The 24,063-nt window shown below is 43.7% G+C and overlaps 2 protein-coding genes and 1 long non-coding RNA gene across 4 annotated transcripts; 2 read left to right on the top strand and 1 right to left on the bottom strand.

Annotated features, from left to right (window-relative positions):
• Positions 1 to 7,269: 7,269 nt before the first annotated feature.
• LOC112269928 lies at positions 7,270 to 9,147 on the top strand. Of its 2 annotated transcripts, XR_002962191.1 has the most exons (3): positions 7,270 to 7,410; positions 7,578 to 7,773; positions 8,484 to 9,147. It is a non-coding gene; the product is annotated as an uncharacterized LOC112269928 (long non-coding RNA). The 2 variants fall into 2 exon arrangements; XR_002962190.1 differs by having other exon boundaries at positions 7,578 to 9,147.
• Positions 9,148 to 17,542: 8,395 nt separating this feature from the next.
• Positions 17,543 to 20,684, top strand: LOC100832683. Its single transcript, XM_003557942.4, has 3 exons — positions 17,543 to 17,909; positions 18,012 to 18,250; positions 20,260 to 20,684. The coding sequence occupies exons 1-3, from the start codon at positions 17,700 to 17,702 to the stop codon at positions 20,450 to 20,452; spliced, it is 642 nt and encodes a 213-aa protein (XP_003557990.1). The 5' UTR covers positions 17,543 to 17,699; the 3' UTR covers positions 20,453 to 20,684.
• A 725-nt stretch (positions 20,685 to 21,409) lies between these two features.
• Positions 21,410 to 23,356, bottom strand: LOC100832182 (probable calcium-binding protein CML27). Its single transcript, XM_003557940.4, has 2 exons — positions 22,654 to 23,356; positions 21,410 to 21,821 (listed from the first exon to the last, which is right to left on the bottom strand). The coding sequence occupies exon 1, from the start codon at positions 23,258 to 23,260 to the stop codon at positions 22,697 to 22,699; it is 564 nt and encodes a 187-aa protein (XP_003557988.1). The 5' UTR covers positions 23,261 to 23,356; the 3' UTR covers positions 21,410 to 21,821; positions 22,654 to 22,696.
• Positions 23,357 to 24,063: the final 707 nt, after the last annotated feature.

The following is a 24,063-nucleotide window of genomic DNA, read 5'->3' as shown; positions in this document are numbered from 1 at the left end:
CGCAGACCGTGACGCAGACTGGACCGCGACGGACCACCCTGCGAGCGCTGGTGGAAAAGTTGATTTCTTTTGCACGACTGGACGCTGGACGCTGGACGCGAGCGAAGCGAAAGTAGTACTCCTCCGTAGGAGCAGCAGTAAGAAAAGAGCTGTAGCCACAGCAAATCCAGCTGCGGGTAGGTAGGTCGTGCGCTGCGGTGGAACGGTACATGCGATGTTTTTCGCTCTGTGGTTACTACAGGTTTGGTTGGTCGCCTCCACCGCAGTATCTGGAAGAAGGGTTGTACGTTTCCGTTGGCACATGAATCTTTACTTCAGACTTTAACGGCAGCGAACACACCGGCCTCCAGCATCGATTTTGATTAGATTAGTATTATTTTCTTCCGTATGGCTCGGTGGTCGTCACACCACACGCGCTTGTCTCGCCTAGATAAACGGTGTCCTTGTCTCGACTAGGGCTTAAATATTCCATCAGAATTAAGAACAGTATCGGTTGCATGTGCCCTACCAAAAAGATACTCCATACTAAATCTGCATGTGTTCAGCACTATGCCATAAGATTAGCCTAATCACTTGGAAGGAAACCCACTTCCTTGTTTAACGGGCTGAGGTAGCTCGTTTGGTGTAATCGTCCCTGGAAAGAGATTGCCTGCGGTACCACCTCCGTCCAACAATAAGGGAGGTATTAGTTTTCTTTTGATCAATACTTTGACCACAAATTACTCTATTAATACATAATTATATGACATACAGGTCAAAGTCTTGGTCAACCAAATCCTAATATGCCTCCTATTGTTGGACGGAGGGAGTAGCTCCTTTTTGATAGAGTAGCTAAGGACATCTTCAACAAGGGTACTACTTAGCAGGTACTTGTATTCTCCATCATAGTTTTTTGGTGCGGTGGAACCAAAAATTAAAGAGATAGTTTTTTCTGCAAGATATCACTACTATACGTGTACCAAGACTAGAAAGTGGACTACAGTGGACCTACTAGGAAAAGAAAAATATAAAATAAAATATCCCTTATATAATAAAGGAAAGATGAGATTAGGACGGAGAAAAGTGATGACATGGACCTATGTATTCGTGCCCTATTGAAGATGCCCTATTGAACAACGTATGCCACACAATACTGAGGTAGTAGCACCGGCCTTTGGTGTCTCAGAGACCTAGTATGAGCCAGGCTCAAAGTTTCGTTTATTTTTAGTTCATTTTAAAAGGCTAGGAACGCATAACGGATACGGAGTAAACACGCAAGCCCTGTTTGATAGCTCGTTTTTTACAGTATTTTGGGAATACTGTCGTTTTTAATTTTACTGTAGTTTTATATGCGGTGAAGTGTTTGCTAATCAAAGAAAACTGCAGCTTTAAGACCAGGGTATTAACAAACCTGAGGTGTTTCCTTTGTATAAAAAACGAATTGGCTAGGGATCAGCCGCCTGAGAAATTTGTTTTCTTAGTCGACGGCGGAAAAGAACATATATAGTACGAAATGACCAAATTAAGTCAGGTCCGGTGGTTTGTCATCCGTCGGTCTGTCGCAGAGGTCACTGGTTCGATCCTCCTCTTGGACGTTTTTTAGTTTCATTTTCCTTTTTCTATTTTTGGTTTCTAATTTATAACTCATTTTGTTTTTTATTTTTATTTCTCTTGTTCTTTTTGTTTTCAACTTTATATATGTGCACAAACATAAAATAGTAGTATAAGAGTGAAATTTTAGATGCAATTCAAAAAATTGCAAAGTGAAATTTGATGGGAAATTTAAAAATTGCACGTGAAATTTGATGCACAATTTTAAAAATTGCACGTGAAGTTTATATGCAAATTTATTTTTGCTTTCTCGTTTATAGTTTTTTTTCTTTTTAAATTGAGCGTGCACCCCATATGCAATTCGTATGTCAACAATGTAAAATCATTTTCATTTAAAAACATTTTTTTTGTTAAAATATCCATCCCATTTCATTTGCATATTTTAGAATCGCATATAAATTTTCACCTGCAATTTTTAGAATCGCACATAAACTTTCACCTGCAATTTTCAGAATCGCGCATAAACTTTCACCTCCAAATTTTTAGAAACGCGCGTAAACTTTCACCTGCAATTTTTCAAATTTCACGTGTGCTTTCATCAGGATCGACCATTTTTCAAGTTTCAAGTTTTTTTGAATCGTTTTTAAATTTGTACCAATAAACATGAGAAGCATATAAGTGGGGACTGGCACTCCTATAAAAAAAAGAGAGATCCAGGCCTCTTTATTTTTTACCAAGCACGGACGAAAAAACACTCTTATCTACATATCTTCGCATCGAGGCCGGCCAGAGGCGGCACCGGAGACGGGCTGCGGATCCATGAGGCGGCGCGGGGCATCAGAAGCGGTGAGGGGCGGGGCGGCGCGGGGAGGATAGGGCGGGGGACGTCGGAGGTGGCGGGCGCCGCCTGGGGCCCGTTAGTGGCTGAGCACTCGGAGTTCGGCCATTTGTCTGGGCCGGAAACCCGACACGGCGGTGTGCGACGCTGCTACAGGAGGTCCATCGCTCTCCTGTAGCGCAGAGAGAGAGAGAGAGAGAGAGAGAGGGGGGGGGGAGGGAGGGAGGTGTGTTCGAGGAAGGGGGAGGAGATGTGTGCTGGACGACGCGACAGAGAAAGCGTATACGTGAGCATGGCAGCTAATCTTTGTTCATGGCATTAAAACAGAGAAAGCGTATAGGCGAGCATGGCAGCTAATCTTTGTTCATGGCATCAAAACGTGCTAGTTTGTATCATGCATGGCTGTTGACAAGGGCAGAGCTAGGGAAAAAAAAATACCCGGGTGCACAACTTTAACATTCACACCAGAGTATATGCAATTTCAGCCAAAAATAATTGAAACTGGTGCACTGCTACTGCTAATTCCTGGTGCACCATAATTTTTTTTTGACATGGTGCCTTTGCAACACGGAGCCTCGGCCCCATGTAGCTGTTGACACGTGCGAGTTTGTAGTTGATTCGACCGGTTAGCTAGCTTCATAACGCATGAGTTTGCAACTGATCAAACATATACCAAAGTTGCAAACAGATCCACAATATTCTCAATACTCCAAAATATTGCGATATCCGGCCTAAAACCAAAGTATCTTGTACCTATAGACAAAAATACTACAGTTTTCCAATACTTCGGTTTTTTCAATACTTTGATACCGAACTAGACTGCAGTGATAATTTTGCAGCAAAATGCTGAAACCAATCATGGGCAATTAGCAGCTGAGATAAGGGCATCTTCCAAAGGTGAGGCTTCATTTGTCCTCCTTATTTGTTCATTTAGATGGTGTCTTGACAAACGAGAGTATATCCCTGCAATTGTCCCTGTCATGGGTCTCTGACCTCTGGACAGACGGACAAGTGGACACTTCCTATTCTCTCCCTAAATTCTTGGAGAAATGAGAGAGGTGGATAAGTTTTGGACAAATAAAGATTCTCATTACATTATGTCTTCGTCCATGGACCCTCTAATGGACAATTGGAAAAGATTTGGGGGTGCCCTAATTTTATAGGCATCTTTGATGGTTAATCTTATTTTAACAAAACACATCGAGGATTAACATTCTTACAAAACTTTCCTTAATGAATCGACAAATTATAGATTTCACCTTTTAATCGTTTGGCTCGTTAATTCTTCGGTCCAAAAGATTTTCCATAGTAACTTAGTCATTTTCTTTACCGATCCAGTCAGTTTACTTTGTCACAAACGTTTGTCTTTTCACAAAATCGCAGGCCGCATCCATCCGTGTACTCAGCATCTAAGCAAACTCAACTATACTTATAACAAAACTTATGAGTTTAAACAGTTTCCAAACGAACCTACCGGAGCTTAATATTTAGCTCGTTAAGTTATGACCCAAGCCTTAACAAGCTTAACGAGCCGAGAAGAAAAATAGTTTCATCGAAATTTTCCCTGAAAAAAGCTTCATCAAAATTATATTCTATCCGTCGGCATACTCAGGTCGTGACACCCAACTCTAAGTATAAATTATCAGTTTTGTTAGTTCTAAGATTATCGAGAGATAATTATTTCTGAGTCTACTCTAACAACTGTCTGATCTAATCACCCGGTTCATATAAAATTCATGTAAGTATAATTGTACAAATGATGGGATGTTTTAATTAAATGGCTATAATTATTGACTGAGAAAACAAAATTAGAAATAGAAAAAGACATTTCCATAAATTATACATTGTCACGGGAATATCAGATCGTTTTATCTCTAGGTCGTGCTGTTCATCATTCTTCCACTTGCACTGGCTTTAACGTGCACGTGAAAAAATCTTGCGACGAGCTTCAGCTTTTTATTTTGAAGCCCACAAAGAAATGTCCCTACAGCTTATAGGATTGGGAAAGGTCCCAAAGGCAAACCTACCTCATGCGGACATGTGGTGCCATGTGATGGGAGGTGGTGAAAAAGCATACTGCCTGGAGCAAAATAATATACACTCCCAATAGTAATGGAGTATCTTTTTTGTGCAAGAAAAAGAGACGAGTATAAGCATCTGCTGGTGCTGGATGCATCCGAAGGAGCTGCAGCAATTGCTAAGCCTTCATTGGAGAGGATTTACCTGCAGCAATTGTTTACAGGATTTTAAAATTACAGAAATAAAAAATATATGGAGTAGATGACTGTAATGTCATGCACATTTCAATTCTTATGAAGTTTACATCAGATCTCACCTAATGTTTAGAACGTATAAGAATTAGATCAATTTGGACATAATTTTTAGGAATCTAGCCTATCTATTTCTGTGAAGTAAATGGTACTTATAGGAAAATTTTCTAAGGGTTGAAATCCTGTTAAAATCTCCTAAAAATCATGCAAACCGAATGACCAATGACCAATCCTAGATCATACTTTTTTTTGGATGGATGACACATGCACCTTGATGAAGAAATCTTCGTCCAATTGATGTACTCCTTTTTTATAACTCGTCTGATAGAATATATCATGTTTCTCCGCCACATGGATTTATTATAGAATGAGAGACAGATCTAGAGAAATGATTTTTTGTAGAGAGAATTTTCTAAATTAAAGCGTCCGACACGAACCAACGCTCATTCTCTGATGTTGTTCTGCTCCTTGTGGATTGTGTGGGCAATAGTGGTTTTGAGGGATGGTTTAGTAACAGACTTGTTGTGGTTGATTTTCTTCTTCGGTGTGCAGCTTGTTGTTTTCTTTGTTGCGAGTACCCGTGACCACTTTAAGAACTTTGTCATGATTTGTGCTGTGGATATTTGGATTGCTGTTTTTTTTCTTCACCAGTAGTATTAGACAACTTCTTTCCTACTATAAAGTTTAGAGTTATTCGTCGTCTGTTCACTCTTTTCCAATTTTTCTCTTTTTACCTCTGTCAAATTAGATCGTGCGACCTGTGAGTTAGAGAACCAAAGAACAACACTCTCTCCCACTATCTTCGCATTCTGTTTCTACTCTCCAATCTGTGTGAGCTTGGTTTCATAGTTCAAAGCCCACGCTAAGTTTTAATGACATTGATCCATAATCTAACTATTATGTTGTTGATGTTTTCTAAGCAAAGTACCGTCACTGTGGTACTTACAAGAAAAGGTAGTGTATTGTGGCATATGAAAATACTCATGGTACGGAGAAGCTTTTTGTCGTGTCAACGGTCAACAGACTTCCATGCATTGATTAAGCAATACTTTTCTGGGCATGGTTTACGGTCTTTACCTTCTTGTTTAATCGGAGAATAGTGTTTGCATGGTTGAAGAATGAGGTAGAATGGAATGAACGGTTCTATTTCAACATGAACGCAATGTAATGGAACGGTTTTACTTCTCTGTATTTTAGGAACCAAACACCTACAACCACTGGTTCCACTTGAAACCAAGTAATTTCTAATTTTTAAGGAATGAGATGGTTATGCATGCTTAGGAGAATATTTTCTTTTGAGATACCAAGTGGTTTCATTTCAGTTTTCAATATTTTATGAACCAAACGGAAGATCCATGTCAGTTATTGGAACTCCATTACATTGTACTTCATGACCTCAACCAAGCACTAAGTAAATTACCCTAGGCGAGATTTGTTTGAGCGCCTTAGAATGAGATACCGTGATATAGCAGACCCATGCTTTCCTCTTTTTTCTTTTTTGCGGATAGCAGCCCCATGCTCTCTGCTTCCGTGAATAACAAATTAGCAGTAACACCTTTCTGGTAATTGGGTTTAGGTGAAGGATTAAGGACCGAAGAAACGGTTCACGGCTGCGCTGGAAGCAAAATAATCGTGGCGCCACCACCTTTGGGTACAATTGTACAAATAGGCTGTCATGCATGGATCGTGAAATTCCATTACCTGATGATCTCCCGCTAGGCGGCACTGAACGCACCAAGTTTCAGAGAAAAAAGGAAATCAAGGAGCAGACCACACGCCACACTCACGAAAAAGCCTGAAAGCGCTGGCCATGCTTTTTGTTGCGAGTGGTTACTGCTACGTACGTTCAAGAAAGCCAAAGAGGACGTTGCCGTTCGCATCCTCCTTTGCTTCCACCGACAGGCAATCTCATCAACACATATATGCCGCGGGCTTTTCCTTGCTCGCGCCGACGGTTGGTTTAGGATTGTTATCACGACGCGTAGACCACAAGGAAGTGGCGGTGGCGTTTGCCTGCTGCACGTGGGGCCAGCGAATGAGAGCGCCTAGACAGCGTTGGCCTCTGTTGTGTTGTGCGAATGGACGATGCATTGATGCTGCCTTTACCTGCGGCCGTGTGCTAGCGTGCAAGGGAAGGTTACATCAGAGCATCGATCCGGCGAAGCAAGACGCCGTGATATCCAGCCTTTGTTGGTGTGACGTAAGTGATGCACAGGCAGGAAGCTGCGAATTCCAACCGATATGTGTACGATTTGCCGAGAGCATATCATGGGTCCATGGGAATCGATCTGGTTCTCACATGCAGGTGATGCAAGGGGGTGGGTAGCTAATCCTGTTTCCCTGCCAGTGAAGATGCGGCCAATCCGCACGAAGACCTGGACGTTGTTGACCCCTTTGAGCCTTGATATCTCTCCTGCGGATTCAGCGGAGAGAAAAAGCTCGAGTAAGACGACAAAACACACGGTGCCATCCCAACTATATGTCCCCATCATTGTTGCCCTCGGATCTTGATCGGACGATCCTGAAAAATCATCAACTTCAGCAGCGGAGGCCCTTGATGTGACTAATTTCCGTAGGCCTGCATTTTGTACAGGTAAGAGTAGTCATGTCTGATGGCCCACGCACGTATCAGGCGTCCTATACTTGCAAGTCTCCATTGCGAAGTTCGTACCCTCCGTCTCCGTTCCTCCTCCTTCGTTCGGTGTACTGCTGTACCTCTCTGCAATACCTGCCGCCACTGGCTCCTCCGCCGCCGCCGAGCGCGGGCTGCCGGTACTCCTCCCCTTACCTGGTTCCGAGTCCTCCCCTCCTCCTGCGCCCTGGACCCGAGGCGACCCCCCTTGCGCCATGGCCGGACGGGGCCGGATCCGGCCGCCCTCGACCCCGCGGACGCCGGATCCCGCCTTCCTCTCTCTCCTAATCTCTTAACTCTGCTGCAGATGAGCGAGGAGAGACGAAGGAGGGCGCCGCCGCCGTCGGCCTCCACCCCAAAGTCGCTGCCGGCCCCAAGATGTTCTTGTACGTGTATGTACATAGTTATCATTTTCTAATTGGTCCTTGATCCAGTTCAGATGTCTCAAGTTCTTGGGGTATGAAGTTAAGTACGTGCGCATCTTCACCGCCGTTGATGATAAGGTAATGTTCCATGTGGAATGTACACTTACTAGTTGAGGGAGGATGACTGTTTTATATGTCTGTTGCTTTTTTAGAAAAACAAAAGAACTGCCTTTGTTTCTTCTGAACATGTGCTTGTATTGAGAGAACAACATTTACTGCCAAAAGAAGTTTGTTATCCCACTCGTTGGATCATCATGTACTTCGTTCCCAACAATCTTGCATATAATGTACTTCCTTCCCAACATGCCTGTATATCATGTACTTTGTTCCAATCATGTACTGTACTTCGTTTTTGTTCTAGGTCCTACTCTTTCGTAAGTATTTTCATAGCCACATTTACTTCATTTCTATACTTCTGGTTTAGCATATAATTAGAGCTCAATATAAAGAGTACTGGTACTTGTAGTAGTGCAAATTTTGTTTTTCAAATTATGTGCTATTTACCAGATTGGACGATATGTACCTTAAGGGCTTCATTAGCCACATCATGTACTTCGGCTTTGTTCTTGGTCCTACTAGATCAATAAATGTACTTCAGGTTTATCATATAATCAATGATATGAGTGTTCAGTTTTTCAATAAATGTACTTGTATTAGTGCCAGTTTTTCAAAATTCATGTACGTGTACCAAATTAACTGAACATTGTGGCTGATCTGTTTCAAATGTTTGTTGTGCTTGTACCAAATTAACCGAACATTGTACCAAATTAACTGAACACTTGTATTAGGTTTGTGTTCTTTCATTCTCTTCAACGGTTGGTGCCATCATTTCTTCTAAGTTTGGGTGGCGGTGCGAAGATTTGGCCAGTTCTTTAATTCCGTTGGATCGTTTTTATTGTGTAAGATTTGAACAGAAATGTGACTATCTCAATCATCGCGGTACATGAGACGATGAGTCAATCAAAGGTACGTCCCGTGCTTGCAAAGTACTGGTACTCTTGACTTGTAAAAACTGTAGTCTCTGCTGTGTACTGATGAAATCTGTTAAAAATCTAGTGTTTCATTCCAATAAGTACTCGTACTTGTATTAGTTCTCTCTCCTTCCATTGGTTCATGTTCTGTTTATCCTTCCTAGTTCCAGTACTAATATTTCTCTTATGTACTTGTATGGGTATTCCAAAGTTCCAGTACCAATGTCTCTCCAGTCCCGTGTAGCTTTCTTCTCTCCAGGGTACACAACAACAAGCGCATAGATGTACTTGTACTTTCAAAACTACTACAATATGTTGTTTTATTCCTTGTACACAGCAGGAAGCATGAATATGTACTTGTTTTATCACCTATAGTTCATCCTTTCTATAATGGTTTCTTCCCTTGTAATGTGCTTGTACCTTGCAAATGGAGTACAAACATGTTTACGGACATATATATACTTTTGTACTTTCAAATCTATTATTGTGTACGATTGAACATAAATGTACTTATACCTTGTGAGAGCAGTACAAACATGTTGAGGGATTTCTATATTTATAGTTTAGACAACAGTAAGCATATAGATGTAGTTGTACTTTTAAATCTAGTACGTCAAGTTGTATGATTGTGCAACTTATAATTTTCACAGCAACATGCACATGGATGTACTTGTGCTGTCATTCCTTTGCACTATGTACGGTTTGAAGGTGCGGGTAGAGATAAACAAAAACTTTTTCTACACGAACTCCCAAGATCTAGCCGAGGTAGAAGGCCACGAGGATTACCACTAGACGCGCAGTTGCGGATTATCGATGCGGCGCCTTGATGCAGTGCAGTCCCTCGATCCGATCCAGCCGATCCAATCCCGCGATCGTCGAAGTGCTGAACGTACAGCACCTCTGCCGGTATCCACACGTGCGAGGAGGAGCTCCGGCAGCGGACTGCTAGGTCCGGTGCGACGGTTGGACTGAATGGGGCTAGGGTTCTCAACGCATGAGAGTGAAAAAACCGTGTCCCTTAGGCATCCCACGCCCCTGCTTATATACCGAGTGGAAGTGGGCTCCAGCACTTGTGGCCCATCCACTCTGCGAGTCCAACTCGCATTGTCAGCCCAATTCCGGTTCGGGTCCAACCCGACCAAATACTTGCTCCCGCTCTTAAGTGTGTGACCCCGCAGGCTCATGGCGACTTGGACACGATTGGAGTCCGACTTTCAATCGATCAATCGGTAGCGGCTCCTAGCAGAACGTGCCGACTCCCAAGTACCATCGAGTCATGACGACGTACCTTCCAATGTGACATACGTCTTAGTCCCTTTTGCCTCACGATATATCTTGTCAAACTATAGGCGATTAATCGTCATCCCTTTAATAGTTCAACTCTCTTCTCGATCTGTGATATATGATTCATCCGACTAACTCTTAGTCGATCGATCCGGTTAACAGTTAACCGAGTCGCGCATGGCCATGCTTCCCGAATCATATCACTCGAGAGGGCCCAGAGAATATCTCTCCAGTCGGAGGGGCAAAATCTCATCTTGGTTATCCACATCACACAGCTTGATTCTCAGTCAACCCGAACTCTGCCTTTATAACTGTCCTGTTACGGAACAACGTTTGATAGAACCTAAGTTGGTGATCCACAACTCGGATTGTGCGATAACCTCAGGTCTAAGGATTACATTGATTGAGACATGCAAATGACGACCTACTCGTTGCATCTCAATATGGGTCAGTCCGACTCGCTAAACTCTTTAGCCGAGTCCGTGTAAGCTGGAATGACATCACCATGCCCATGACAAGTGGAACCGAGTCCTCAGCCAACTTTCACATTAGTCTAGGTTATGTGTCCAGCACAACCTCAATGACTAAGGACAATTTAGTATGAACAACATGAATACATAGTTCCGCAATCAAATCACATATTCAATGATACATATCAGATGTTCAAACAAGGACAACTTAATAATATCTATGAATACATTGGGAATTACATCATACATGATTGCCTCTAGGGCATATTCCCAACACGGTTATGTACTGCTTTCATAATAACTTGTACCTACAGATTATGTATGTTGCATTCTCTACGGAATTACAATGGGGATGAATTGGAGCAGCCACTCATATTGGTAATTTGTGCACCTTGGAAAATTCATTTGTTTGTACAATGTACTCAACTGCTCGGCCATATCAATTCAAATTGTTTGTTCTCAATGCAGAATGGTTATTCAAGGACAACACATCTTTCTTCATGAGATCCTGAATATAGAGAAGAACAAGTGCAGACTCCCTGTACCAATACTGAAGATCATTAGCGAACCCAAATAGATTTTTGCACAGTGGAACACGATCTCATGTCCTTCTGTTTTGAACTGAACTGATTTGTGTCCCATTGTGTTGTTCAAAACTAATTTGTCCACCAAACTATGTTGTTGTACCAGTACATTTGTGTCCTCAAATCTTGAAGGCTATCTACGGTTATAGAATGTTGTTTTCAAACGTACTTCCTGTACTGAACTATTTTTTACTGCTATCATATATCCATGTGAATCGAGCTGTTCTCATTATTGTACTGAAGTACCAGTCCAGTACCTAAGAGTACTTATTTCCAAATTAAATTATTTCTGTGTTTTCATCCCATCATGGATTCTTCTGTTAGAGAGATTTGATTGGGATAAATATATGAAAATGAGAATATCTATCAGTCCATTGCCTAACATTCAGCTCGATCATATACTTTCACGTGCCTAACTTTCATGTGCCTAACTTTGTAGTCGGTACTTTAGTCACTGGAAGGAAACATACTAGATGAATCCCGTACTGGAAGATGCGGAAGGAGGAAGAACGAGATAAAATACATATTTTGATGTCACTCTGTTTTCTCTCACCCCTTCGGTAGTTCAAACAGGCATAGGACTGTTCAGGCTGTCTGATCAAGTCAGGCCAGTACAGGGACCCACTTGCCCTGACACAGCTAGGATGGGACATATTAATTCAGTTATGAGATTTCACAGGAATTGCAAACAGTTGCTTTCACAGATCCCCATGGAAGATCTAACGGCAAACACGGTAGGGCTAGATGCCGGTGGTGGCACAGCCTCGGCTTTACAAGTAAGGCCATGTACAATGGCCGTCTGTAAAAAGTGGTTTTGATAATGTGGAAGAAAGAGAAAGATGAGAGAGAGTGATGGTGTCTGTAGAATTGCTTCAAATGTAGCCACGAGATTTGGGTCAACAGGTTAGGTAAAAATTACCCAAAAATTGGTTAACCTGTGACCACCCTTTGATCTTGTTGTTTTTCCTCATTAGAGTACTGTTTGCTGAACCAAAATTATAGTCAGACTCAGATCCTGACTCTCGTTCCAGGGAGAAAATGAGGCATCTGCTCTCAAGACCCTTCAGTATTTGCGGTGATTGACATGCTTGTTTTGAAATGAGATGCTTAAAGTGTACACCTGTAAACTAAGTGGGTGTCGCACTGCGGTTACCACTTAGCGAGATGATTGTTCTTTGCTTTTGACGGCTCATGATCTAGTTTTCTTTGATGAGTACGGCAGCACCTTTTTCATTGATTAAGTAGGAATGTACAGAAGATTAGAACAAGTGAACCTAAGAATAGAAAGCTCAGAAAGACGGGCAAACTCCTGAAATTCCAAACTCTAGAGGCTGGACTGACTGAAACTAGAGATCGGTGGTTAATGCCACTTGCCACCCCGAATGAGTTCCCCGCAAAAAAAAAAGGCTTGCCACCCAGTCAAAGAAGTTGAACTGTGCGGGAGGCCACACACCAAACTCCGAAAGTCAAAATTCTCCGATAAAAAGTTAAATTATCTTGAAAGTGCATTTTTTGGTGAGTAATGGAGAATTTGTTTCATATCTAGATTGTTCCTATCTAGGGGGGCGCTGGCTAGACCATAGTGAGCCAAGTCATGACTGATCCTATTTTGTGCCTGATTCTATTCTGAGCCAAGTCATGTCTTCACAATCTTAATCTCACTTCCTGGCCGATCGAGCCATTTTGCTTCCTCAACCAGCCTCTTGTTGCTTGACGTATCTCTTGTAGCTCCTGTGATCGGCCACTTGTGCATTTTCTGACTCCAATATTATCGGCAAATATGTCCATTAGAGTGCGAGGGTGAGCCCTTCCGTACCAATGGAGAGTTTGGCTTCAAGATATTGGCAAACTGCCAAAGGTCAAAGGTGACGAGTTGCACTGAAAATAATCGCTCATTGGTGGTCATGCAGCGGCATGCGTGCTTCCTGCCGCTCCTGCCTCCGTGGCAAAAGAACCATCGGCATTCAGCTTTATCCATTTAATAAGGTTCGGCACTCCCAATCCAGATCAGTTCCTGCCTCCTGTTTCGGTGCCGAAGCTTTGCTCAGGAAAAAGAGAAAAACGACGCACTTGCCTTTAACTGTGTACATCTCCTCACGGGCATGATTGCCTCTAGGGCATATTCCCAACACGGTTATGTACTGCTTTCATAATAACTTGTACCTACAGATTATGTATGTTGCATTCTCTACGGAATTACAATGGGGATGAATTGGAGCAGCCACTCATATTGGTAATTTGTGCACCTTGGAAAATTCATTTGTTTGTACAATGTACTCAACTGCTCGGCCATATCAATTCAAATTGTTTGTTCTCAATGCAGAATGGTTATTCAAGGACAACACATCTTTCTTCATGAGATCCTGAATATAGAGAAGAACAAGTGCAGACTCCCTGTACCAATACTGAAGATCATTAGCGAACCCAAATAGATTTTTGCACAGTGGAACACGATCTCATGTCCTTCTGTTTTGAACTGAACTGATTTGTGTCCCATTGTGTTGTTCAAAACTAATTTGTCCACCAAACTATGTTGTTGTACCAGTACATTTGTGTCCTCAAATCTTGAAGGCTATCTACGGTTATAGAATGTTGTTTTCAAACGTACTTCCTGTACTGAACTATTTTTTACTGCTATCATATATCCATGTGAATCGAGCTGTTCTCATTATTGTACTGAAGTACCAGTCCAGTACCTAAGAGTACTTATTTCCAAATTAAATTATTTCTGTGTTTTCATCCCATCATGGATTCTTCTGTTAGAGAGATTTGATTGGGATAAATATATGAAAATGAGAATATCTATCAGTCCATTGCCTAACATTCAGCTCGATCATATACTTTCACGTGCCTAACTTTCATGTGCCTAACTTTGTAGTCGGTACTTTAGTCACTGGAAGGAAACATACTAGATGAATCCCGTACTGGAAGATGCGGAAGGAGGAAGAACGAGATAAAATACATATTTTGATGTCACTCTGTTTTCTCTCACCCCTTCGGTAGTTCAAACAGGCATAGGACTGTTCAGGCTGTCTGATCAAGTCAGGCCAGTACAGGGACCCACTTGCCCTGACACAGCTAGGATGGGACATATTAATTCAGTTATGAGATTTCACAGGAATTGCAAACAGTTGCTTTCACAGATCCCCATGGAAGATCTAACGGCAAACACGGTAGGGCTAGATGCCGGTGGTGGCACAGCCTCGGCTTTACAAGTAAGGCCATGTACAATGGCCGTCTGTAAAAAGTGGTTTTGATAATGTGGAAGAAAGAGAAAGATGAGAGAGAGTGATGGTGTCTGTAGAATTGCTTCAAATGTAGCCACGAGATTTGGGTCAACAGGTTAGGTAAAAATTACCCAAAAATTGGTTAACCTGTGACCACCCTTTGATCTTGTTGTTTTTCCTCATTAGAGTACTGTTTGCTGAACCAAAATTATAGTCAGACTCAGATCCTGACTCTCGTTCCAGGGAGAAAATGAGGCATCTGCTCTCAAGACCCTTCAGTATTTGCGGTGATTGACATGCTTGTTTTGAAATGAGATGCTTAAAGTGTACACCTGTAAACTAAGTGGGTGTCGCACTGCGGTTACCACTTAGCGAGATGATTGTTCTTTGCTTTTGACGGCTCATGATCTAGTTTTCTTTGATGAGTACGGCAGCACCTTTTTCATTGATTAAGTAGGAATGTACAGAAGATTAGAACAAGTGAACCTAAGAATAGAAAGCTCAGAAAGACGGGCAAACTCCTGAAATTCCAAACTCTAGAGGCTGGACTGACTGAAACTAGAGATCGGTGGTTAATGCCACTTGCCACCCCGAATGAGTTCCCCGCAAAAAAAAAAGGCTTGCCACCCAGTCAAAGAAGTTGAACTGTTCGGGAGGCCACACACCAAACTCCGAAAGTCAAAATTCTCCGATAAAAAGTTAAATTATCTTGAAAGTGCATTTTTTGGTGAGTAATGGAGAATTTGTTTCATATCTAGATTGTTCCTATCTAGGGGGGCGCTGGCTAGACCATAGTGAGCCAAGTCATGACTGATCCTATTTTGTGCCTGATTCTATTCTGAGCCAAGTCATGTCTTCACAATCTTAATCTCACTTCCTGGCCGATCGAGCCATTTTGCTTCCTCAACCAGCCTCTTGTTGCTTGACGTATCTCTTGTAGCTCCTGTGATCGGCCACTTGTGCATTTTCTGACTCCAATATTATCGGCAAATATGTCCATTAGAGTGCGAGGGTGAGCCCTTCCGTACCAATGGAGAGTTTGGCTTCAAGATATTGGCAAACTGCCAAAGGTCAAAGGTGACGAGTTGCACTGAAAATAATCGCTCATTGGTGGTCATGCAGCGGCATGCGTGCTTCCTGCCGCTCCTGCCTCCGTGGCAAAAGAACCATCGGCATTCAGCTTTATCCATTTAATAAGGTTCGGCACTCCCAATCCAGATCAGTTCCTGCCTCCTGTTTCGGTGCCGAAGCTTTGCTCAGGAAAAAGAGAAAAACGACGCACTTGCCTTTAACTGTGTACATCTCCTCACTGTTTTATGGCCATATCTATCGCGCGCCATGTCGATAGTGCATTCCCAGAAAAGAAGTGCCGGTTAAAATACCGTTTGGATAATAACGAGCCTACAAAACTTGGGCACGTAAACTATCTGCACAGTAGAGGAGTCACCAAGCTTGCCGTGTTAATAAGGCTTGATAAAAGACCCTCATGTCTATGAAGCTAATTTCCCCAAGTGCCTTGGATCCTGCTATGGGTTGCCAAGCCAGCCAGCCAGCCAGCCAGCCAGTGAGTTCTTCTTTTCCCTCTCCACGCCCCACCAGTAATTTTGGATCATCCCCGTTAGATCGTCATATACAGCCATATGGTTTTTGAAAACCTTCATAATACAAGTCGCAATAGGTTGCTTCAGAAAGGATGCCCAAACTCTGAGCACAAATACGAATTGAAATCTGAACACCTCCTATTTTTCACCCGTTAACAGAAAGGAGTACAACAACATATCAACCTGAACTCGTGACACTCCATGTTTGAAGCGAGCAGTCTGTGAAAGCTAAGGGCATCCTCAACAGCAAAAGGGGAAGTACCGGTACTTAACTTTCTTCTCTTTCCTACTCCCTTTTCTCTCTCTTCAATCAATCATTTATCAAAATAAATTTTCAGTTTGGACCCACATGGCATACTCATTTCTTCATTAAACTATCTTCTCATATTCTTGGTCTTTGTGCCAAGTTTGTTACTTCTGCAGCATACCACATTTTCACTTTTTTGTTCCACTTCAGCCAAAAAATAAGAGACTCTAAGTACCTGCTTGGTACCTCTTATTGGAGATGCCCTAAGGCAACAGACCAACAGTGCCGTCTCTAAGATTCTATTTTTTATTTTTATTTTTTTGAACAATCTCTAAGACTCTAATTTCGGATCAGTTCGTCCGTTCTCCCATGGCAGAGCATGGCTCATAGCCTATCGGCCCGCTATAGCCCGAGTACAAACATCAAATTATGGGTATAGAAGTAGCCCATGCAACGAAATTTTTGTCCAGAGTAAACGAATTGCATTCGGCTCATATCGTATCCCATGCAGTCGTGCCTGCTGCAACGTTAACGAGCGAGTAAATTACAGAAAACCACCACATTAAGGGTTAGGATTTCACATAGGTACCACTTTTCGTTTTAGTTGCAAAAACCACCGGATTAACATAACCTCTCGCTTATTAGCGTCTAAGCCCGTTTCTAACGAGCCGGATCCACCGGTCAGGCCAACGTGGCGTCCACCGTGGCATCCCTGCACTTTCTCTCCCTTCCCAATCTGAAAGCCGATGGGCTCTCACTACCATGGCTGTCGGAGAGCCGTGCGGCGACGCAGCGGCGCGCGAAGCAGCAGCTCGCGGGCAAGCAGCGACACGAGCGACGCGCGGGCGAGCATGCGGCGCGGCGGGGCGCAGCAGGGCGCGAGGGCGTGCCGGCGAGCAGCAGGGCGTGGGGCGCGCGAGCGGCAGGGCGGGGGGCGCGGTTGAGAGGAGCAGCAGGGCGCGCCGGCGAGCTCAGCAGCAACGTGCGGGGGCGCGGTTGAGAGGAGCAGCAGGGCGCGCTGGCACGCGGCGGCGGGCGGGAGGAGCAGCTCGCGGGCAAGCACTGACACGAGCGACGCGCGGGCGAGCGGAGCAGCAGGGCGCGGGGCGTGCAGGCGAGCGACGGCGGCCGGGAGCAGCAGCGACTCGAGCGGCGTGCGGCACAGCAGGGAGGAGGCGGCTCGAGCTCGGCATCCTCGCCGGAGAAGAGGCAGGGACGGCTGGGTGGGGAGCAAGGAAAGAGACCACGTCACGCTGGATGCCGAGATGGCAACACACGCTGGCCCGACAGTGGGGCATAACTGTCAGAAAAAAATTTAGACGCTGACGAGCGAGAGGTTACGCTAATCCGATGATTTTTTGCAACTAAAACGAAAATCGGTACGAATGTCAAATCTTGTCCCTAAGGCGGTGGTTTTCCGTAATTTATTAGTTCACGAGGAGTGCCCCAAGCTCAGCTGGTACACAGTACACTGCGAAAGCAAAGCGCCAAGCGGGAGCACCCCTTCTGTCCAGATAAGGCTCCTCGTCCCCGTACCGGCGCCCTGCTCCCTCCTTTCTATCCTCTTCGACTCAGTTCAGTTCGACTACATCGGCGGCCCCTCTGCTCCGAGCCGAGCCAATGGCGGCTCAAGCGACGCTGTCCCTCCGCCCCTGCGCGACCCTCGCGCCATCCAGGGGCGCGCTCCCCCGCGCCCACGCCGGGTTCGCGCCCGCTAGTCGACCCGCCCCCGCCCTCTCCATCTCCTGCCCGCCGAGGCGCCTCGAGAGCCTCCGCCGGGCCCTCGCCGTCGAATCCGACCAGCAGGGCTCTGTAGTGGTTTCCGAGGATGTAAGCAGTTAGCACGGCGCACCCTTGCTTCACATTCCAACCCCGAGGAAGTGAAAGTACCTGCTCAATTCTGAGACGGGGGTGGTGTTTTTGGTTGCGCAGCAGGAGGAGAAGCCGCGGAGTTACTACTTCCTGGTGGCGAACGCCAAGTTCATGCTGGACGACGAGGAGCACTTCCAGGAGCAGCTCCAGGAGAAGCTGCGGCTCTACGAGGAGCGGAGCAAGGAGCAGGACTTCTGGCTCGTGGTCGAGCCCAAGTTCCTGGACAGGTTCCCCAACATCACCAGCCGGCTCAAACGCCCAGCCGTGGCGCTCGTCTCCACCGACCGCAACTGGATCAGGTAAGTCAGCTATCTCTTCAGGCATCGTTGCAAGCTCGAGCAATGCTAATTGGCAGAGTTCGCGATGGATATTGAAACGCCAATGCATGTTTGCCCGGTACTACTTTCAGTTGTGACTAGTAAGTTGTCACTTTATGGGGTGCGTCTGCCCTTATGCCATCGATCACATGCAGTACATAAAACCTGCAGCCTGTTATTGTAGAAAGGCGTGCAATTCAGGACGACACACGTATGATAGATTGAAAAGTCTAAGAAATTTATAGAGATCATGATGCTTGCTGCGCTGTTATGCTATCAATCTCAGGATGACAATCAGTAGCTAGATCGATTGATGTCTCCCGTCATCTCAATTATTTAAGGATGTGTTGGGTTCCGATTCTATGTGGCTCTAAAAAAATGTGTGCTAGCTATCACAACGGGACGACTGTCTAGCCATAGCGTCGCAATTTTCTGACTGGTCCTGCTACATTTCTTTTTCTGCTACCACGGTATTGTTTCAGAGCCTTTGATGGCGAAAGAATAAAGAACGTAGTTATTCGGGAAAGAGTTGGTTGAGTACTTGAAAACCAAACATGCTATATTTGTAACAACATGGCATCATGAGAGAGCAGGAAAAATAAGATAATGGGGATCAATGGTATAGGTACATACTACATAGGATTGTTCCTGTTGCAAATGTCGTGCATCAGTATTGGCCGGTGTCTGCAATTTGCATCCGATCTCTGCTTGACAGCTAAGCATAACATGTTTGTTCGTGTCTGCAATTTGCAATTCCATTCCAAATGTGTATGTCCTTTGTAGGCATGTAGGTAACAATTACCTCATCGATGATCCTGTGACATGCATATGAATATGATCTTGGTGCGAAAGAGAGAGAAGCCACTAGCCAACTGAGCAACACTCAGTTCTTGAGCTCTTTTAAGACACACCACTTACCAACTTAGAGGTAAGAGTAGTGGGAAAATCACAGCCATTGATTGTCAAGGGTATCTTAATAAGAGGGCAATTAACCTTCTATATCCTGTCACAGCGAGAAAAGGAATATTTCGCTCGAATCACATAGCCGGTCAGTCACTAAACAGGAATATCTTAAATGTATGCGTTAATCTTTTTAAAACATTGTTACTTTAGTACACTCCTATATGATACTATTATATGGTTTGTAACACTACTACGTCAAATAGCACATGTATATGCATGTCTCTGCACATTAGTCTATACATCGATCATATATACTAGGAAAAATGGTTTGTTGTCCTCAAAGGCAAAACAGTTATCAAATTCGTGGAGAAAAGTTTCTTTTTGTGTGAGAATTGATCTTTTTATTATTTGAATTTGCAACGTAAAATTGTATTTTAGATTCAGTGTAAGAATTCATATCTGAACATATTCCAACTTTGGAAAGATTTGGATTCTACATGCAAGATTTGTTGTTTTTATAATAAGAACTTGAAATGTCCATAACGTACAAATGAGTAGTATGCATGTGCTATGGCAAGTTAGATTATTCCTCTCGCTTCTCGCAATTGTTTTTAATTATAATCAATAATTAACTTATTAAACAACTTGCTTTTAACGCAGAGATCATTTTGTTATATACTTCCTTTTTTACTACGGAGTAAGTAGCAATTGACTATACTAGCCTTTGAGTAGTACTCCCTCCGTTCCTAAATACTTGTCGTGGTTTTAGTGCAAACCACAACAAGTATTTAGGCACGGAGGGAGTATTTGATAGTAATTTGGGAGCCTATGCTGACTGTGTGCATCCACTTATCCTGTTGATTTGTCATGTTATGCTAGCATGGCATTCTTTGACAATTATGTTCATCTGAATATTCTGAACCTAACAATCACCGAGATAATCAGCATCTGCATGGATTTTGAATTTTTTATCCTATAGCTGTTGCTTATAGCATGGTTCTCTATACCTCTCAGTTTAAACAGCATCCTGCATCCGTCAGTAATAAATCACCAATGATCTGATTGTTTATCTGCTTGTTTGCTCTCAGATTCATGAAACTAAGGCTGGACAGGGTCTTAGCGGAGCAGTTCGATGCAGAAACACTTGAAGAAGCACTGGCTTCTAACCCTGTTGAGTTGAAGTTTGACGAGCCTGCGAAATGGACAGCTCCATACCCAAAATACCAGTCTGGATGGTGGGAGGCTTTCTTACCTCCAAAGTTCAGCAACGGCACGGCTTAGAGATAAACGGTAATCCAAACTATGTTTTTTCATGTAAGTGATGAATGTAAGTTTTGATTTTCACTATGTTTATGTAGTTCTTGAGCTTGTGGGAGTACAGTTAGCTATTAGTTGCAGAGATTGCTCTACCTTTTGATAATACCAAATAAGCAGAGGTGTTTTTAAAAGTTGTGAACTTGTGATTATGCTATGGTTGTTGACATATTTTCTTTAAGGTTGCATGTTCCTGATTCTTGTATGTTGTAATTTGAGTAAATCACCTTTGCACCACCAACATTTTGAACCAATAATGCACACACGCTTTCCATTTCCAGTCCGGCAGCAACAACAATGATGAAAAGAAAGTGTCACTGCCAATCATAACAGAAGAATTTGAAGGCCCAACCTTAAAGTGTTATATAGTCACAGGATTCATCTATCCCATTAATATGGCACCACTACTATCTATAGTCATATATCCAACTGAAAAAATTGTTAACATTTTGCCAATTGATAATTAGCCTTGGAATATTGGTAGCTCATACTTTGTACTATGACAACATTGATAATACGCCCTTCTTTTGAAACCCAAACATACCATATGATATAATCCCCGACACTTATTATGGATCGGAGGGAGTACCATATACTCCCTCCATTTCACAAAGGATGGCGTATTTCGTTTCGTTAAGACAAGCCTTTGACCAAGAATTACTCTATTAATATGTAAGTTATATGATACGAAATCATGATCATTAGCAAGAACTTTTAAAGATGAATCCATTGATATAAATTTCATGTATGAAAAAATACATATCAATAGAGTTTTCATTGGTCAAAGCCTTGTCTTAACAAAACCAAATACGCCAACCTTTGTGAAATGGAGGGAGTAATATTTGTTGATTATTGCTCATTCATATAACCTCAACAACCAGTTGATTCTGTAAAATCACCAAAAACTGTCAAGTGCTCAATATATGCTCTTGTAAAAAAACATACAATCAGAGGAAGTTAACACATATGGCAATCTACAAGGAAAATCCAACACATTATACAGTTTTAATAAACAAAAGGATGAAACAGATGTCCCATGTTCTGATATACACAGAGCCTTTTCTTTTTCTTTGACATCTGATATACACAGAGCTTAACAGACTAAGGTACATACATCAGAGGCACAATACCTACATGGTAACAACACCATAGTTAGAAGAACATACTAAAAGTACAAGCCAGTACCTGCATTCTTGAGTTTCTGACCGAAAACCCAGTTCCTTAACGACCGAAACTAATATGAGTACACAACCCTATTACCCTACAAATCTTAAGGCCTGAAGCAGTCTAGGGATCCTGTGATTGCTCGTCTCCCCTTCTTCCAGTGCTTCAGAATCTGCAGAGCCAAAGGAAAATATTGCTTGATAGCTTGCCATAAACTTAACTGAAAGCAAAAGGGGTAATGATTATATGTATGAAGTATATTTATAACTCGGTTCTAGTGCAGACCATGTGGATGTGAGTTGCTTTCAAGAAGTGGTAGGTCCTCAGCACAAAAAAAAAATCATTTGGTTGGTCTAACAACCTTCATGTGCTTAACACTGTATAGTACTAATATATGGAGTATATGGAGGCAGAGTCCCATGTGAACCCTCTATTTCATGCATGTGTTTCACTGGAATAATATGTGCTGATTTTTCAGAAGAAACACCAAATGTTTTTATCATTTTTTTAGTAGAGAATAAACCTAATGAGCAGTGATGTTTGTTTTTTCAGAAAGAGGGAATGCTCCAGACTCTGCACACAAACATAATGAGCAGTGATGTAGTGTATTCTATATATGCTTCATTGTTTACCGATTTTTTTTTTCAAGTGATGAAATACACAACACAATACGTCAACGCGCAAAGGCAGTTGCGATGTTAGGTAGGAGCACGAAAGCCGCACGAAAGAGAACGAATAGTTTTTTTTAGGGGAAGCTGGTCAAGGACTCAAGGTCTTCATTTTAATTTTCTGGAAAAAGACTCGAGGTCTTGATACAGTTCGAAAAATAGAGCACGCAATTAATTGTTATACAAAAACAAATGAAGAAATTAATTAGTACATGGCCGCGGTTCTTCTCACGCAAAATCTTCTTCGAGGCTGTGCAAGCAGATCCAAACAAGGATAGAAAGCTTAAACTGCCAAGCAAAGAATCACGCTACAATGCCTAGATTAATGATACATACATGAGACACAGGAGAGGGGCGAAAGCCAGGCCAGGCGCCGTCGTCAAGCTCCCCACACGGTGATCCCCTGCATCATGACCTTGAACTCGCCGAAGTCGACCTGGCCGTCGCGGTCGCGGTCGACGTTGCAGATCATCTCCTGCACCGCCGCCAGGTTCCGCGCCTCCGCCAGGCCGAGCTTCTTGAGCACGGCCTGCAGCTCGGCCGCCGAGATGAACCCGTCGCCGTTCTCGTCGAACACCCGGAACGCCTCCTTCATGTCCCCTTCTTCGTCCTCCTTCCGGAGCTCCTCCTCCTCGGCGATGGGGCCGAAGAGCGCGTCGCCGAGGGCGCGGTGGAGGCTCTCGAAGTCCTCGAACCCGAGCCCCGCGGCGCCGGCGGGGATGTAGGCGCCCACGGTGGCCTCCAGGCTAGGGCGGTCGGCGCCCAGGCCGAGCGTGTCCAGGGCCGACGCCATCTCGTCCAGGGTGATCTCGCCGTCGCCGTTGCGGTCGAAGAGGTCGAACACGCGGCGCAGGCGCAGCGCGTTCAGGCTGCCGTTGCGGAGGCGGAACGACGGCGAGGGCTTCTTGGACAAGGACGGCTTTGGGGGAGCGGCGGCGTCCATGGCTTGAGTTCGCGGCGTTTATGTCTCTCCTTTTCTGTCTGGGTTACTAGGCTTTTGAGAACGCGGCGAATATTTTTGTAGTGCTTGAAACGGTGGCGAGGCAAGGTTTTATAGATGAGGCCAGTTCTGTAGAAAATGATTTGTAAAGGAAGGTGGGGACGAACGTGATGGCGAGTCTCCGGGACTCGGAACGGATCAAACTGTATCTAAAAGAGAAAATGACAGTATTAGCAAAACTCAATCCATTCAAAGACTGCTAGACCTATTAGTACGAGCATGTCAACACTAATCCAACATAAGACATGACGATATCAAATTAGTTGAAATCTTTGGAAACCCACAATTTTAACTAGTAGTACTAGTTATATACCCTAACATTGTCAACTCTTCTATTTCTTTTTTCTCATTGGCATTGTCATGGCTCATTTCGATTGATTTTAAAAATTGCTTTCATTTTTCCACAATCACCGTAAACTTGTGTCAACATCTTCAAAATCTCATTAGCCACATGCTAGCGTTATGTGTCATCTAATCTTCCAAAGAGCATGACATGTAGACGGCACCATCGGCCTCCTTTCTTCTTCCTCGTCTTCTCTGCTCCCGCCTCCTCTTCCTCACACATGAAATTCCCCATGGAACGAATACACCCCCCCCCCCCCCACACACACACACCATCCACCACCACCACCACACACACGCACCCAATCTCCTTGTCCGACGAGTGCTCGGGTGAGATGGCGGCAGGGTTCCCTCGTCCGATGTGGCCTCCTCCTATTGGAGATGTGCCTCAGTTGATGTAGAGG

Source organism: Brachypodium distachyon, chromosome 1 (assembly GCF_000005505.3).
Source record: "Brachypodium distachyon strain Bd21 chromosome 1, Brachypodium_distachyon_v3.0, whole genome shotgun sequence".
NCBI classification, from domain to species: Eukaryota; Viridiplantae; Streptophyta; class Magnoliopsida; order Poales; family Poaceae; genus Brachypodium; species Brachypodium distachyon.
This window is presented reverse-complemented; position numbering and strand designations above follow the sequence as displayed.

Excerpts from the sequence above, each read along its gene's own strand:
- LOC100832683 (XM_003557942.4), top strand. The coding sequence starts at position 17,700 with ATGGCGGCTCAAGCGACGCTGTCCCTCCGCCCCTGCGCGACCCTCGCG. Across the intron at positions 17,910-18,011 it reads CTGTAGTGGTTTCCGAGGAT|CAGGAGGAGAAGCCGCGGAG; the intron begins GTAAGCAGTTAG and ends TTGGTTGCGCAG. Across the intron at positions 18,251-20,259 it reads ACCGACCGCAACTGGATCAG|ATTCATGAAACTAAGGCTGG; the intron begins GTAAGTCAGCTA and ends GTTTGCTCTCAG.
- LOC100832182 (XM_003557940.4), bottom strand. The coding sequence starts at position 23,260 with ATGGACGCCGCCGCTCCCCCAAAGCCGTCCTTGTCCAAGAAGCCCTCG.